Below are 16,633 nucleotides of genomic sequence, written 5' to 3' on the forward strand. Positions count from 1 at the left end.
TTCCTTTGATATCTCAATGCAGCCTCTTCACTATTTTGTTTTCCTTCAAATTAGTCTTTCTATATTTTTATCCTTTTTAGATATACGAATTTATCATTATTTAAAACCTACTTTACTCACTTTGTTTTGTTTAATAGTTTAGGCTTCACTCCCTATCTTTACCGTCAGGGTTCTCTTTTGCCTCCTTTCTTCTGTCACAATCTCTTGTCACCATTGCCTGTCATTCCCTTCCATTTCTAGATTACTTGGCAATTACATTTAGTAGGGTTAAGTAGTTATCATGTCACCTAAGCAGTTTAAGACAAGTAATCATGTGCCAGTCTTTATTTTGCAACTACAGGACACTTGCTATCTATGCAATGGGAGTTGTGTAATTCAAAAGTCAACTATTAACAAAAAGATATTTACAAGGCACGTTAATTAAAAACTAAAAAAACCTCTGCCCCCTGCTCAAAAAATAAATAAAAATAGAAACCTCAGTGCAATCCAATTATGCTACTGCTGCTAATCATTATCAGGACAAGGCACCTTCTATTTAGTTCCTATCTCTTTTGCAGAGCAGGAGGCATTACCCAGCAGAGCTCAGCATTCATGTCTTAGGTCTGGATTGCAATCCTTGTAACCTAGTCACTTATTGAAAACGCCACCCGGGGAGTTCAGAGAATAGGGGACATGGTGGAGCAAGCTATTTAGATCTCAACGCTGTCAGTTCCTACCTCAGTGCTTTTAGAGACAGGTTGGTTATGGAAGTGCAGGAAGCCAAGTCAAGGTGCCTGAGTTTAGAGCAGAACTTACTAAGGCTGGTACATGTCCTGAAAGAGAATATAGATATATTAAAAAAAAAAATACTTTAGACAGTACATTTATCCATCAAAGACGTACACAGAAATGATCATGTACATTTTTCCATCACACACTATGCGCACAAGTATATTCACACAAGCCCCCACTTAAAAAAAATAAAAGGATGGAGAATACAACATGGGCAGGTATTGGAGGTGGGCTGGTGGGAGAGAGGATAGAGGAAATGCTCTTTCTAAGCAGTCTATGTGTGTGTGAAGAAGACAGCGATTTTCTTCACATTTTGAATCATTCAGCTTTCGTTGAGGGATTCATTTGCTCAAAACCCAATGCTGAAGACCATTCTATAGGACATTTCTAACATCTGCTATCAAAGGGACCAAAATAACTCTTACATCTGTACCCTCTACCCTATTTTCCCAGCTTTCTGCTCAAGATTGTTTTGATAGTACTGAGAAACTTCTAAAAATGAACAAGGGAAAGTACTAAGCATCACATGATTAATGCACATACTGCACACTAGAAACAGGAGCTAGGTGCTGGCAGCAGTCTAGAGTAGATGGAGCACATCCGAGGGGCTTGCTGTTTAGCTGTGACTTCAAACTCCCGGACAACAATGGCAGTGATTTCACCTGCCTAAGGATTCATTTCTGAGGGAATAGCAACAAAATATGATTTTGTGCAGTAAGTGCCGACTGCAGGCAACTATGTACTGGGGAAACCAGCTGCTTCTTTTATCAAAGCCTTCAAAATAATTATTCAATTAGTACAGTGTAGAAAGACCCACAAGTGCCTGAAATATACTGCGAGTGACAGCCAGTGATACCCCTTAAAAAAAAATCTTAGTAGTGAGGCCAGTCTGAAAGCCAGCTGAGAAACTCAGATGCCATCACCAACCCTGCTATCAGGAAGAACTGCAGAGGCAGAGAGTCTGATCCCACAAGGTGCTGAGCATTCTGGCCCGGAAAATAAAGATGAGCTATGCTTTTGACTCACAGGCCTATATTAAGCTTATAAAATAAAATTACTAGCAATGCAAAAAGGAGTACTTCCACCTGCTAATAAGTAACTCATCCCTACACATCTTTGCTGGCTACTGTTAGTCTTTGCAGGATGTGTTATCTCCAGTGGAAGGCCACAAGATACATGAACAATGACTAGGCTGCATTGTCTGCCCCCAAAATATGAGTTGTTTTTAAAAGCTATTATAACACTGATGCTTAGAAGTTAACACAACAAAAATTCGACTACATGAAGTGAAGCTATTTCTTAACAATAGTTGCTACTTGCATCAGAAAAATATATTAAAAAAAGCTTCTTTTTAAGGGTTCCTTCAGTTGGCAGATCTTATTTGTCCAAGGATGCAAATTGATTTAGTGGATTTCACCACTATTCTTCTACGAAGAGTATTTTAGGCCATCACACTTTCATTTTGAGACTGAACTATACTTTTAGATGCAGAATCTATAGGTAAGCAGTATAGAAAGAGCACACATGCAACATGGTTCTTCTCTCAGTCCCTCATGTACTGCTACTGTAGGAAACATAGGGATCTTACAGTTTTGTAAGTGATGTTATTTTAAAGAGTTACAAATAGCACTTGAGCAGGAAGACGGCAAAGTGGCAGAGAAACTAGATAAAACTTTGATACACGCCTATTTCAAGGCAATCCAGGTGTAACCTAAAGCATATCTGACCAGCTGTCCATAGGAAAAAATCTCAAATCTATGTGGAGTGGCTGGAAAAGCAGAACTCCTCCCCCAGCTCTTAACAGTCTGTGCTCGGCAATGTGGAAGCACGGCTCGACGTGCGTCACCACAACTGACACACATTTTACTGATGACATCTGCGGTCCTCGGACAATAAAATATTAACCAAATTACATCCATCCATACTCATAGCATTTATTAAAGAAAGTTAGAGTTTAAAGTACAGGCGGGCTGACTCTTGCCAACTCTTTTAGGAAGGTTCCTTTGCAAAGACATACACCCCCTATCTTTTCCCTGGTCAGGGCTAACGTAGATAAGGTTTTGTGGGGAACTTCCTTTCCCCCCCTCTCTTCTGAAGCTCTCCCTCTCAGCAAAAGCTTCAAAGAGAGAGACCCCTTTCCACCAAGACAGGCAGTCTCTCCATACTCAGATTCCCTCTGAGACCGTCTCCTTTCATCACAGAAATGAGAATAAGACTGCAAAGCCTCAAAGTGAAACCACTCCCCACCATCAGCATGAAAAAGGGAAAAAAACTGTAGACACTGGAATTTAACAGACAGAATCACTCAAAGGAGAATCAGAACTGCTTGAAGTATACAAGAGGTGGCAGATAAGCACAAGCACCATAAACTAAGCAATTGTAGCCACTCCATGTGCAGAGAAATTGCAGTCTCCATAAATTCTGACCTGGGAGAATAAGAACAACATCACTATTTTGTTCCATTACAGAGTGAGCCTTTCTGTTCTGAAGTGGACACTTTAACAGCCTTTTCTGCATCAGAAAACATGAGTCAGACCAGCCTAAAAAGAATTATTTCCTCAGTATATTTTCCCCTTAATGTCAACAACCTGATATGATCATCTGCCTTGAAATAACAAGTAAGCAACGCGTCATAAGAGGTTTCCTGATGTCTTCAAATTATCATCAGACCATAACAAATCATTCCATCTGGAGGTAGACCACTTACTCATACCACATTTAGAAAACAAACGGTACTAAGATCATGGGGTGGGACAACGGAGGAGAATCTGGAACCTTCCATTCAGTTGAGACAGAATTCACGTATATTAATAATTACAAGGGTAAATATTCCAACATTCCCCCTAATAAACACGTTACTTACGTATCTGTGATCTTGGTGCAGCCATTTAGGTTCAATACTTCAATATTTCTGCAGTTTTGTGCAAATATCCTTCATTGGAAAAAAATATATATATAAAACACTACTTTTCAGACAATGCATTTCCAAATGTTTTGAAACAGATGTTTTACCCTCAATACTACAGAAATAATTAAACAAAACACAAAAACCAGGCACTGTTTATCTTGGGCAAACTGTTGATCTTCCCCACCAGCTTTTTATATGGGTGCATCTCTTAAGCACATAGAATCAAATCGGCTGCTGAATACTGGGCTTAAAGGGCAATGCAGAGCAACAATGAGTTGTTACCCATATCTTGTCTTTGGAGTTCTCTCAGCCCAGGAGCAAGGGACAGAGGTTCAAGTTTCCAGTGCCAATTCCCCCAATATTGCAACACCATCCGGTTGACTTTATGCTGCTATTTTTTAAGAAGGGCTAGGGAGACAGACTCATTTCAAACACACACACACAAAAGAAGGATATGCATATTGTTCATCATTTACTTAAGCGATTATTTTTGGATGCATATTGTTATTGGTCTCGCTCTAGCATGTTGATGAGTGGATATACCATTCCACCCCTCTATGGATGGGGAAGGGGAACCATTCTTTGCTTCACAGTTAAGAGCAGAAGCAGCCATACCACTACCTTAATGCGTTGTCTCCCACTCCTAGACACCCACGCAGGCTTAGCTTTCGCAAGAAACCCCCACATCTTTTAGAAATATTCTCCACGACTCGACCCTGTAAAAAAAGACAGGAAAAGAATTCTACTGATATCACTTCTTAGTTTCCACAGTCTCTTCATTAAAGTTAAACTCAAAACTTGGTAGATTAAAAACAGTTTGTATATTATTCCAGGCATAAGGGCACTGAACAAACACTATTACCATCATACCAATATAAAACTAAAGGAGACCGATTCAACTTCTAAAAATGGACAAGGAACAATTATCCAAAACCCAAGGAAGAAAGCTGAGGATAAGCAGTAGAAAAATCCTCTACAGTCAGAGCTAGTGGGCAGTGCAAGAGGCTGCCCAAGAGATGGCTGAAGTATAATTACTGACAACAAATCACAGAAACACCACGTGACAAGGATTTCAGATAGGCATGTGTTGTCGTAAAAGATGTGAAGATTTTTGTTTTGGGGGACAGAGTGGAGATGAATAGTGTAGGGGACTTCTCTTCTCTCGTGGAGGAAGCATTTCAACTTTCCTCTCAAAGACATCTGGAGAAATGGAGTTTAATGTCGTATTTTACATGAGAGAGTATCTCCCCAGAGACCCCAGGACAAGTTTGAATTTTCCACAACTTTGGATGATGAAATGGTAAAGAGACCGAGGAGAGGAGAGAAAGACTATACAACTCTATCAGCACACACAAGTTTCAGTGTCCAGGAGTAGTTAATTCTCCTCCTCTGATCATTGGAGAATGGAAACATCAATCACTTTCAAGTGTTAGCTACCAAGAGTTTGTATTAAGAAATTTTTAATCCCTCCTTCCCAAACCAAAAATGCGTGTGAACATTAGGGTAGCTGCAAGGTATTAGCATGATCTAAAAGGGCTATCAATCTGCTGAGGCCCCCTCATTTACCTTCCTTAAAATCTACTCTGAAATACTACTACTTTTCAAATGCCAACTGCAGCTAGGATGTGCTGCCAAAGTGTTGCAATGGCTAAAAGGGATAAAGGAAGATAAATCCCATGCTGCACTTTAGAAAAGGAAGGTAACCGAACTTTAAACCACACATATAGGCCCGCAGTAGCCTCACCACAGCTGTGAATATGTTTGGGATTGCAGAGGATTCAAATATATTTTAAAGAAAACGCTTAAAAGCTGCAAGTTTATCTTCCTTTAAGCATACAACTGTAACCCCTTTGGGTTTAGAGAGCATGGCCACTTTACATTTTTTTCCCTAGTGGGGAGGGGGAGAGTGAGAAAAAAGGAGGGAAACTTCAGGGGGGGTGGCTTTGGAGCTCCAAGGGAGAGAGAGGGGGAAGCCCGCAGGCCTTCGCAAAGGAAGCAGCAGAGAACCTGCCTGAAGCCTGGGAACTGAAGGATGGGGCAGCTGATCATGGACACCCCAGGACAGGAGCCAGGAGGAGCACTGTGCCAGGGAGGACAGGCCAGAGCTGGACACAGGATCACGGCCGCCCAGAGCTGCATGGGGCTGTGAGTACTGGGGCTTATGACTCTGCATTGGAAACAAGAAGGATATAGTGAAGTGGGGAGGTGGTCGCTCTGTGTGGCTTTGCAGAGGGTGGCAGGAGAGGGCACCGGAGGGGTTTGTTGGGGGAAAGTTCACTGGCACCGAAGACGACCAGGAGCATCCAAGACTCACCACTGGACTGGAACTTTGCTCAGGACTCCTGAACTCTGTGTGCAGACACGTTGCTCGGTGTCTGTCCTGTCAGACTGTGCTACCCATAGGGCCTTGGCTTGGATGCAGCCCTGTTCTGCTGCCCCCCCTATATTTCCCCTTGTTGTTTTCCTCCTCTCATCCCTCTGTAAATAAATATTTCCCCTTTCTTATATCCATTGTACTTTTCCTGTGGGTGGGTGTGTTTACTCTGGGGGGTTTGGAACAGGTGCCCCGGGGGTGGAAGACATTTTTTCTGCTGCATTTCTGCGCGTGCTCTCTCTTCACCAGAGCTGCCTGCAGATTGCAATACACACACGCACACACCTACGTTGTGCACCCTGGAGTTTCCCTCCTTTTTTCTCACTCTCCCCCTCCCCCCCAGGAAGATGATTTAAAGGGGCCTTGCTCTCTAACCCCCAAAGGGGTTACACAACATTTAGGACTTAGCCTGAGAATGTCCTTTTAGGTTAAGGAACAGCAGCATTTTGGAGCAGCTTGTATAAAAATATAAGCCAATGCTAATGCACAAATACATATTTAGTACACACAGATGAGTAAGAGAATGGGGAGACTTTAAAGCCATGTAAAAGGGAGAGAAAAGCCTAGTTTAAATTCACAGCATTACTCTCTCCTTCTTACAAAGCACCACGGCTGAGAAGTTCTTTCCTCACTTCCTGCTCCTACCTTGGATCAGGGAACTCCAATCATCTCCCTGCACCTGTGTGAAGGTGAATCTTAGCCCAGCAGAGAACTTTAGGAATGCTCTTACTAGTTTTACTTTCTCCCTTAATCAAGAGATATGTGTCTGAAGAAACACTTGCTGTAGAGAGCAGGACAACATTTGCTTTTCTCCTTCAAAACACTCCGGGCACTTGCTTGACTTTTTGGGTACACAATTTGCCACATCAGAGGCTGGTTCCTTTATGTCTATATGAGATGCTTAGACATGTCTGGCAGAGAGAGTACGTTAACGCTTCTGTCCACAAAGGCTGTGTAACTTGCAGCTTCCACCAGGACACCAAACAAGCCATTCTCGGTTTATGTTTTTCAGTTTGTGTGGAGCTACAATGCTGCTCTCCTCTCCCCATCTCCAAAAAATAATTTTTTAAATGAGAATGCAACAATCTGATAAGGATTTTAGTTTAGTTTAGTTTGTTTTTGAAAATTCAGCCAGGAAGAATACAGGGACTTCAGTTTTCAGAACAGTATGACTACATGAGGCACACAAAGTTATCATAACCTACATGGACGCCACAGTTCACTTCTAACAGATTTATCCGAAGTTACAAGAAGGCATTCCCACAGAGGTACATCTTTTAGAACTAACTCAGAACTGGAAATCTCTGGCATCTTCCTGGTTTGTGTTTCCATTTCCAACAAAGGAAAACAGGCACTAGAGACTAAGAGAAATTCAGTGTCTTAATGGTATAAGGCCAAGTATACTAGATAAAAGCCATACTTGATTATGTTGAGTTGGAGAGAGAAATCTAGACCAATACTTATCAGCAATATCTTTCAGCAAAAGCACATATTTACTCTAGTTATTTCAACTCTAAGTAAACAAAAAAAACTGCTGCTTTAAAATCAGTGTACATGTACACACACAAATACCATTCAGTCCTGGTACAGTTAAATAGTTCTGTCCATTTTCAAAAGCTGAATGAATTGCCAAGACTATAAAGGCTCCCTGAAGCCAAGAAGAACGGAAATTAATGATTTCTATCTCCAGGGAAGGTGGAAAGGGTTATGCTGGGGGTATTAATCTATTCCATACTGTAATTATGTTTTTAAACAAGAAAAATGGGTTTGTATGTCACTTAATTATACCTCAATATCCCTCTGGAAATCAAACAGGTCAATTCGCTGCCAGTTACTGCCATCCAGGGCCAGAACATTCCATGCCTTTATTGGGGGAAAAAAGTCAGTGCATGATTAATATGAAAAAAATGCCAGTGGGAATCTAGTTACAATTTGTTCCTTTTAGAAACAACATTGTGTCTCAAGTGAAAAGGCACCAAATAATTACTGCAACTGATGAAAACCCCTTAGATCAGCAATATCCTCAGTTCAGACAAGATTTACCCCACTGACACAGTGCCCTCTTAATTCCCCATTTATCACTGAACACTTAGGCAGGCAAGTCCAAGGTGTCACTGAGATTATCCGCACACAAATGATATTTCCATTTATGGGCCACACACACTGGACTTTTTATTTTGTATTTTAGAAAGGAGCTTTCCAATTGGAGAACATATACAGGGGCAACATATGGACCTCAAAGCATTTTACAAACATTAAACCTCTTAATATCCGTGCAAGGTAGATCAGTATCAGTATCATGTTTTACATTTCACACAGGGGGAAACAGGCAGAGGCCAGCAGGTTGATTTCAGAGTTGTGGAGCATCCACAGATTCCACTGATAGCAGTGCAAGCTGTAGATACTCAGCACCTCTAAAAAATATCAGGTCACAGGTGACTTGTCAAAGGTCACAGTGAATCAGTGGCATAGCCAGGAACAGGCCCGGATCACCTGACTGCTAGTCCCTCTGCTCTAAACAATAGACCACTCACTATATCTTTTTCTGGCACTTTTGCTTCCTCAGTGACAGCTGTGCTCAATAGCCAGCTTTCCGAGTTCCCTGATTTCCCATCCTCTCCTTCTACTCAATTCTTCAGTCACTTCACAATGCTGGATTTGTGACAGCTGAATCCCGAGAAACTGACCAAGGGTCATACACACAGGATGACATCACTGTAGCATCAAGCATAAGGTGAAGTGGGGATGTGAAAAAGGAAACAAACACCAGTCTCCCCATATTAGCAACAGCAGCAAAGAAGAATGCTGAAGAGTCACAAGCAAAGGTAATCTGCTCATGTGGGCTCCAGCATGAAAGTTACAAGTCACTAAGACTCTCACATATTTATATCTGTGATTTCTGAAGTGACATGAAGCATCGGTATAAGCAAATACAATGGACGGTGTTTAGAATTTTTGCTTGGCACCAATTTTGTGCTATTTAACCACAAAAAAAGCTAAAAGATTATTATAGAGCCGACTTAAAACATGAAAAACAAGAATACTCAGAGTTAAGGTAGAGAGCCTGTCCCTAATTCACATAGGTAGTAAACTGGCCTCAGAACAGATGTTATATATCATACATGCTAAAATGCCCAATAACAAAGAGACAGGTCAAGGATGGAACCTTAACTTAGCATTTCCTTACCTCTGTAAATTAAAAATCAGATGCTTCTTTTTTTTGATGTTATGGTTTATTTTTATACCAGCAATCAAACTTCAGCAACTGAGGCTATTTTTAGAGCATACATGATTTTCAGCCAGCTAAGTTACTCACCTGTAACCAGAGTATTTCAAGATGAGCCTCTGCATATTCACATTTGTGGGATCAAGGCACCTGCACAGCAAACTTCCAGAACTTTTTGGAAAGCAATGTCCATTGGGGCCACTTACATCTCTTCCTCCCCTCCCCCCCAGGGTTCCAAGGATTTGAAAGGGGGAGTGGCCCTAACCTCCTAACCCCCCCCCCCCCCCAAGCTCACTGGTTTCACTAATTCAGGAATTCCTAACCCTGAGACTCAAAGGTGAGCAGGTAATGTGAATGACCCTCTGCATATCTCGAAGATCTCTGGTTACAGATAAGCAACCTTCATTTCTTCTTCATGTGGCCTCTGCATAGTTCCACTTGTGGGAGTTTAGCAAGCAGTACAAACCCCAGGAAGGGAGGGTGTGGAGTTGTAGGTAAACAAGAAAAGCAGAACTGCCAAACAAGCATCAGCTCTGGATGCCAGGGCAGGTGAAGCAACCAATCTTGCTCTCCCAAAACAAGTCTAAATGAGGGAACATTTTTGCTAAACACCTGTATAGCTCCAGTATCAGTAATGCAACATGATGCCATGAAGACAAAGCGACAGCATGCCAAGGACACTCCCTTTGTCCAGGATGAGGAGTGACAATTCCAGGAAGATGAAGCCCTGTGAAGTCATAATTGTGAAACACGTGAACAACCTTTGGCCCATGACAGACTGGCTCCTAGCGTGTTAGTTCCTTTTCTCTAAGGGATTGGGAAACATGTAGATAAGCTTGGCCTGATACAACAACAAGTTTTTCTGAATAGGAAGACGTACGATACATTCAGGGAAGTAGGTAAAGGAGGCCCAGGACAGAGAGACATTCCAGTGGTCTGAAAGAGGTGGAAATCTCAGACTGTTGTCTACACAAAGACAGATACCCAATCATTCACGGAGAGTAGTCATGACAGCCAGGCATTTAATAGAACACTTGCTGCCAGAGCATGGGCCAATTGATAAGGTACCTTTCTCATTAAAAATGTATTCTTTTACTCCAGTCAAAGCTATGTGCAGGGGGACAGATCTGTGACTATGGCACAGAAGGGTGCATACTACTAGTACCCTTCTGGAAATAGGAGAGTTCTGTTTCTGGAACCCAGAGGTGAACACGATTAATCTTGGCGTTAGCACCGCCAGACAGCATTTTGCCCCATGCGACACAGTCCTACTGTCCACATTATACGATAGGTGAATGAGACTTGCCACATTGTGGCCAGGAAACAAATCTCACACACCACTAAGCGTAGGTGATGAAAATCTCAACCCTTAGGTGCAGCTGTTCCTTCCAAGATGAGAGGAATCAAAGCGATGTTTACTGAGAATTCCAAAAATGCTAAGTCAACTGCTTCATTAGATTCCAGGTCTATTTCTTCCAAGGAAAGCTTGGTAATGCTAAGGATGGGTGCCCCGATGTGTTTGACAGCCCCTTGTATTGGTTCTAGAAAGACGAGGACCTCCAAACTGATCTGCTTGCTTTTGCCACTATGTTGGGCACAGAATCAGTCAGGCAAGCAGTTCTGCAAAGATCATGGTGCTGTAGTACCAGAGTCCAATGACCTGGGCAGATCTGGGGCCTCAGTGGTACAAAACTCTTAGACAAGTGACTCAGCAGTAACAGATGTCAGCTCCCCATGCTGGCTAGATCCCAGGTAATCAGATCCCTTCTTGGCAACTGTGCTCAGCAGTCCTTCATGTGTGACTGCTGCATCTGGATTCAAGCTCTGGCTCTACCTCCCATTTGGATCCAAAGCCAAACACAGCTTCTCCCCCCCCCCGGGGCAAGTAGGGTAACTCTAGATCTGTGCTCTGTTTGAATTCAGGTTTTGCAGCTCCCAGAGCCACAGGAGGCCACCAGATCTGGATCAAGATTGTACAGCCAGCTCAGCTGACTGGAGGAACCTCCCCCTCCCCCCCCATGAGCAGGCCCAATCTGCTCCTGTGTGTCCTGACAAAGCCCATGCTCGACAGGCACCTCCTCATGTCTTTTAAAAGAAAAACCTGGCTAAATGACAACCCATTACAAACAAAGTTTGCCTCAAAAAGACAGAAAGAGAAAAAAGAAAAATTGACAAGGAAAGTGTCAAGGACACTGTGCAATCGGAGCTCGCTGCATCTTCGGCATTTAGAAAGGGACTGAGGGGTAGTTGGGGCCACTCCCCCTTTCATACCTTCAGAACTCGTTAGGATGGGGGCAAGAGGCGAGTGGCCTCAATGGACACTGCTTTCTGGAAGCTTGTGGCACAGGTGCCTTGATCCTACAAGTGGGAATATGCAGAGGTCACTCAAAGAACAATTGACTTTAACACACAGAGACTATATATTTATTGTTAACTAATCTAAATGGAGAGAACTCCTAAAAACTGTGAGCCTATGGAATGCACCGAGGACCCTCACTGGGAAGGGGAAGGGGAACTATATAAATGTGCCCAATACCTACAATGCGAAGGTTTGATGTGTGTGACCCCACTGATCATTATGCTGTTCATAACCGTCTCATTGTTATCTTGTGCTCCTCAATTTCATTTGTTGCATCTGCCTGTTCTCTGATCTTATACTTTGACTGAAAGCTCTTCAGGGCAGAACCCATCTTTTTGTAACATGTTTTTACAGTGTCTAGCACAATAGGAACCTGAGCCCAGGTGGTGATACTGCAATATAAATTAATAAATGTGAGGATGGCTGGGACTAAGCAGGTTTCAATAGTTAGGGGAGAGAGAGGTCTGAGCAGGATTACACATCCAAGAGGGGTGATCTGGTGCTCACAGACTAGCCAAGCAGCCAAGTGTAACTTCAGTCACTCAATGCTATTTAGTGAGACAGAGGATACTGTATATACTCATTCATAAGCTGAATATTTTTAGTAAAAAAGGGAAGCATCAGAGGAGGTTGGCTTATAAGAACATAAGAAAGGCCGTACCGTGTCAGACCAAAGGTCCATCTAGCCCAGTATCTGTCTACCGACAGTGGCCAATGCCAGGTGCCCCTGAGGGAGTGAACCTAACAGGCAATGATCAAGTGATCTCTCTCCTGCCATCCATTTCCATCCTCTGACGAACAGAGGCTAGGGACACCATTCTTACCCATCCTGGCTAATAGCCATTTATGGACTTAGCCACCATGAATTTATCCAGTCCTCTTTTAAACATTGTTATAGTCCTAGCCTTCACAACCTCCTCAGGTAAGGAGTTCCACAAGTTGACTGTGCGCTGCGTGAAGAAGAACTTCCTTTTATTTGTTTTAAACCTGCTGCCTATTAATTTCATTTGGTGACCCCTAGTTCTTGTATTATGAACTTTTCCTTATCCACTTTCTCAACAACGGGTATGAACGGGTATAGAGAGAGGAAGAGGTGGGACACAGCCCCGCCCCCCCCTCAACAGAGGGGGCAATGAGAGGCAGCACAGCTAGCAGAGCCAAAAGGGAAGAGGCAGGGTCAGAGTCTCTCCGCTTCTGGCCACGCTGCTCTCCCACCAGCCTCCGAAGCAGCTGAAGCTCTGGGGCTGGCAGGCTGCGGCTGCGTCGCCCAGCCTGCCAGCAACTCTGGCCAGGCTAGAGACATCCTCCCCTGGCCCGCCTCAGGCAAGGTGGGAAGGGATGGGATGGGGAGAGTGTGGGGGTCCCAGACTAGGGGTGGGGCGGGATGGGGTTACACGGGGAGGGGTCACGTGGGGAGGTCCCGGATTAGGGGTGGCATCAAAGGGGTTATTCCCCTGATCCCCAGCTTTCCCCTCCCCAAATTTCCCCACCAGTTGCTGTCCCGGCCTGTCAGGGTAAGCCGCTGGTGGGCTGGGACATTTTGTTTACTTAGGTTTACCTCCATGTCTGCGGACGCTTGAGGTAAACAAACCGTCTTGGTGCACCAGCGGCTTATCCTAATGGGCCGGGAGCCAAAGTTTGCCGACCCCTGAATGATACGGTTGGCTTATGAATGGGTCATAAACATTTGCCATTTTTACTTTTCCATCTTAGGGGTGGGGCAGTGGGTTTATAAATGAACCATCTTATGATCAAGTATATATGGTACTTGGGATTTTATCTTTTAAATGTGAAGTGAGTAAATATACACCATCTCATACACGTGCACATCATGGCAGTTACAAAGGCAGAAGAGTTACTTTGCATTCACAGAAGCCAATATGTAGCTATTAACTCAGCTCTTCTTTTAAAATAAAGGAGTGGCTCAAGCCACATCGTACAACAATCTGAAAAAAGAAAGACTAAGTTGTTAGTGCAAAATATCAGCTGACTTTAATTGTTCATACATAGTTCAAGGCTGCTTATATCAAACTTGAGCACAAAGCAGGTTTCAGAAATTTAATAAATCCAGTGGGGGGTGGGGGAGAAGAAGGGGAAACAGGGAGGGTTTAGAATTAAATACAGTGATGGTTAGCTTACTTATCCTATTTGCCACATGTATAATATTTGGAGATCAGAGTCCCATGATAAGGTCAGTGCAGTTAGATATAGCTGGGAACTTGTACTGGAAGTCTCTGCATCTCAAAGATTACCTCAGAACGACGGAAAAACTCCATCATATTTGGAACATACAGTCACTGCCCAGAGAAGCACCTTCCTGCTCTGAAAGGACTGAGTATGTACTGTGGGGAGAGACTAATTTCCTAATAGGCCACTAAGTGAAAAGACCCAGTCAACACTAAAAATTAACTTCTCAGAAAAAAAGAATTAAGGAATTTCAGGGAGGTTTGGGCATTTCTCCTTCGTAAGTCCAATCCACTGACAGAAAAGGTTCTTCCATTATAAAGCTATTTGATATGTCAAGTTAGTGTCTCCCAAGTTCCAAAACTACTTCATTTATCAGCATTTCTCCATGAGCTGGGGTTATGGAAGCCGAAGGGGATGAAAACCTTGCTGAAGCCCTAAAACTTCCTATTCTCTCCTGGCTCTTCACACACACAACTCCCTATAGACACGCCAGTCATTCTCTTCACAGGAGTGCATTTCCTCTTCTCCTTATTTTTACCCTGATGGTTGCTGCATGGACTTGCAACGCTGAGAAAGAGGCATCATTGCTAGAAGATACGTCTGGAGTCAGGGCTGAGGGTAACTGTATTGAATAAGCATGATATGCCAAGATGAGCACTTCCTGAGTATTCACTATGGCTATGAAGGCCTTAATACACACTGTAGGTTTCAGTGACACTTTTGATTTAGCTGGCACTGGGCAAGGGATTTGATCCCAACCTGAGGCTGAGGAGATGCAGACTTGAGACTGATATAAAAGGTGGTGCCAAGGCCGGAGCAGTAAAATGAGTCTTGGGTCCTCTGCAGAGGACTTTGGCATAGAGACTGGTTTCAGTACCCTCAATGAGCCCAGAGTATCTGGTGTAGGAGTATCCAGAGAAGCCAGATGAGCCCTTAGCCTGAAGTTTCTCTCTTCTAGTGCAAGGAGTGATGATGGCATAGCAAACGGCACATTGGGTTACCGGAGAGTCTCACACAGACAGAGAAGGCACTGGCCACAGGAGTCAGTCTCTAGTATGACTGCCAAGCAGGAAGTGTATTTCTTGAAGCCCTTATGAGGGCTGGTGTCCCAAGATGGCCCAGGTGAGGGGGCCCAAGGATACCAGGATAAGGACAAGATGTGTATGCTAAATTATTCTATGCTACTCTAACCACAAGAAAAATAATCTAGGCCAAGACCACAAATGTAAAATCTGTTTACACTAGGCTACAGAGGAACTGAGGCAGTTGGGGACAGAGGGGGCGGCACGCACACCCTTATGTAGAGTAGGGCAAGTATGTCACTTTGCACAAGATCTCTCCTGTTTCCCCTGAGGACAAGGTTTTATAAAGCAGTTCCACAGCTCTATGGCAGGGATGCCATATTCCACAAGCAGGAATACACAGAGTCCTCCAAAGAAGAATCCATTGTTAAAGTTTCACCTCCTTAATAAAATGCACTTTGCAAAACATTTCCGTCGCACCATGACTGCTTTTGTTCACTTTAAAAAGTGATTTTTTTTTTAAAGAGAAGAAATTGACAGGTTTTTTAAAATATGTATTACTTACCCTATGAGTGAGAACAAGTAATTGGAGGCCTGTAGCTTGTGTTTATTAAATGCAAAAAGGTACATTAAAGTAATGTTAGGATTGCAGTTTTAAATACATAAGAGTCATGAAATATAGCACCTGTAACTCTGTCATCATTCTATTTATAATACAATCGCACAAGCCATGCACTGAAGTTACCATTACAGTATGATGAAATACTGCATGAACAAGGAGGTAGAGTTTACAGTAGCCGATGGAACCATAATGGAATTGTCTGATTTCTGTGCATTTAAAATCTCAATCGTGATATTGCTTTTATGTCCTGTTTTTCATTTAATTACCTTCTCCCCCTTACCCCACCCTGGAAAGTATGAAGTGGAAAAGAAATGTGCCAGTGGACCCAAAACTATTCAGCTTTCTCTTACAGAGTCAGCTGATACTGGGATCGGCCAATAAGGTAATTCCAATATACTAGTGACTCCACAGACAAAAGGATTTTTATATAAGCATTTAGAACTTGATTAATTTATAGGATTCATTATGGTAATTTTTCTGTGAACAAGGTACGTGTCTTGTTAGATAATAGCAAGATAAAAAGCAGAAATTCTGGACAAGAATCCATAAAACAAGTCTAGTAGCTCCAGTTGAATTGGCACTTGGGTTAGTGGAAGTTGCACACCCATTTTCCCTCAAGGAGTCCCGAGTTGAACTAAGTTTGCTGAGTTGCATGAAGTTACAAACTACTTTACTAGTTAAACACTGAATGAAATACTCAGTTCTCCTTCCATCTCTATTTGCATCAGCTACATTGGAGCAGAAGGATAACTGTGTTAAAGTTTAATTCACGAACATGGTATATCTGCATTAAAAGCTCAGATGTTAGCACAACTCATTTAAAAACATAATTTAGCTAACATGAATTGAACACATTTTCCCCTATTAATAGCAGCCCTTCTAAAAACTGTTCAGAAAACATTTTTTTAAAGTACTGATGTAGCTGGGTTTTTTCTTCAATAGGGCCTTAGCTGCCACCAAAGGGATATACCTAGACATTCAAACCCACTCTCTGCTGTGGTAAATACCAGAAACTCCTGGCATCACTAGATTAACTATGGAGAAAGAGGAATATGTATAAATAGCTGAAACATTCTTTGAACAGTGTTTGCTGGCATGTTCTTCCCAATCTGAGATAAAGAGGGCAATTTGGAAATGTCTGAGTCGGAATAAGAGAAATAGTAC

General features: G+C 42.8%; 1 protein-coding gene across 8 annotated transcripts in view; it reads right to left on the reverse strand.

Moving 5' to 3' along the window:
• FBXL20 (F-box and leucine rich repeat protein 20) overlaps positions 1–16,633 on the reverse strand; it is a 69,925-nt gene that overhangs the window by 19,071 nt on the left and 34,221 nt on the right. For 7 of the 8 annotated variants that reach the window (XM_039516525.1, XM_039516520.1, XM_039516524.1 and 4 more), the window contains 4 exons: positions 7,842–7,916; positions 4,301–4,395; positions 3,635–3,703; positions 717–812 (listed from right to left, as the gene is read on the reverse strand). In XM_039516525.1, coding sequence (XP_039372459.1) covers positions 717–812; positions 3,635–3,703; positions 4,301–4,395; positions 7,842–7,916 — 335 coding nt within the window. The remainder of the gene's footprint in view (positions 1–716; positions 813–3,634; positions 3,704–4,300; positions 4,396–7,841; positions 7,917–16,633) is intronic. The other variant, XM_039516523.1, reaches the window with a different exon arrangement.

This window comes from Mauremys reevesii, linkage group 27 (assembly GCF_016161935.1).
Source record: "Mauremys reevesii isolate NIE-2019 linkage group 27, ASM1616193v1, whole genome shotgun sequence".
In the NCBI taxonomy this organism is placed as follows: Eukaryota; Metazoa; Chordata; order Testudines; family Geoemydidae; genus Mauremys; species Mauremys reevesii.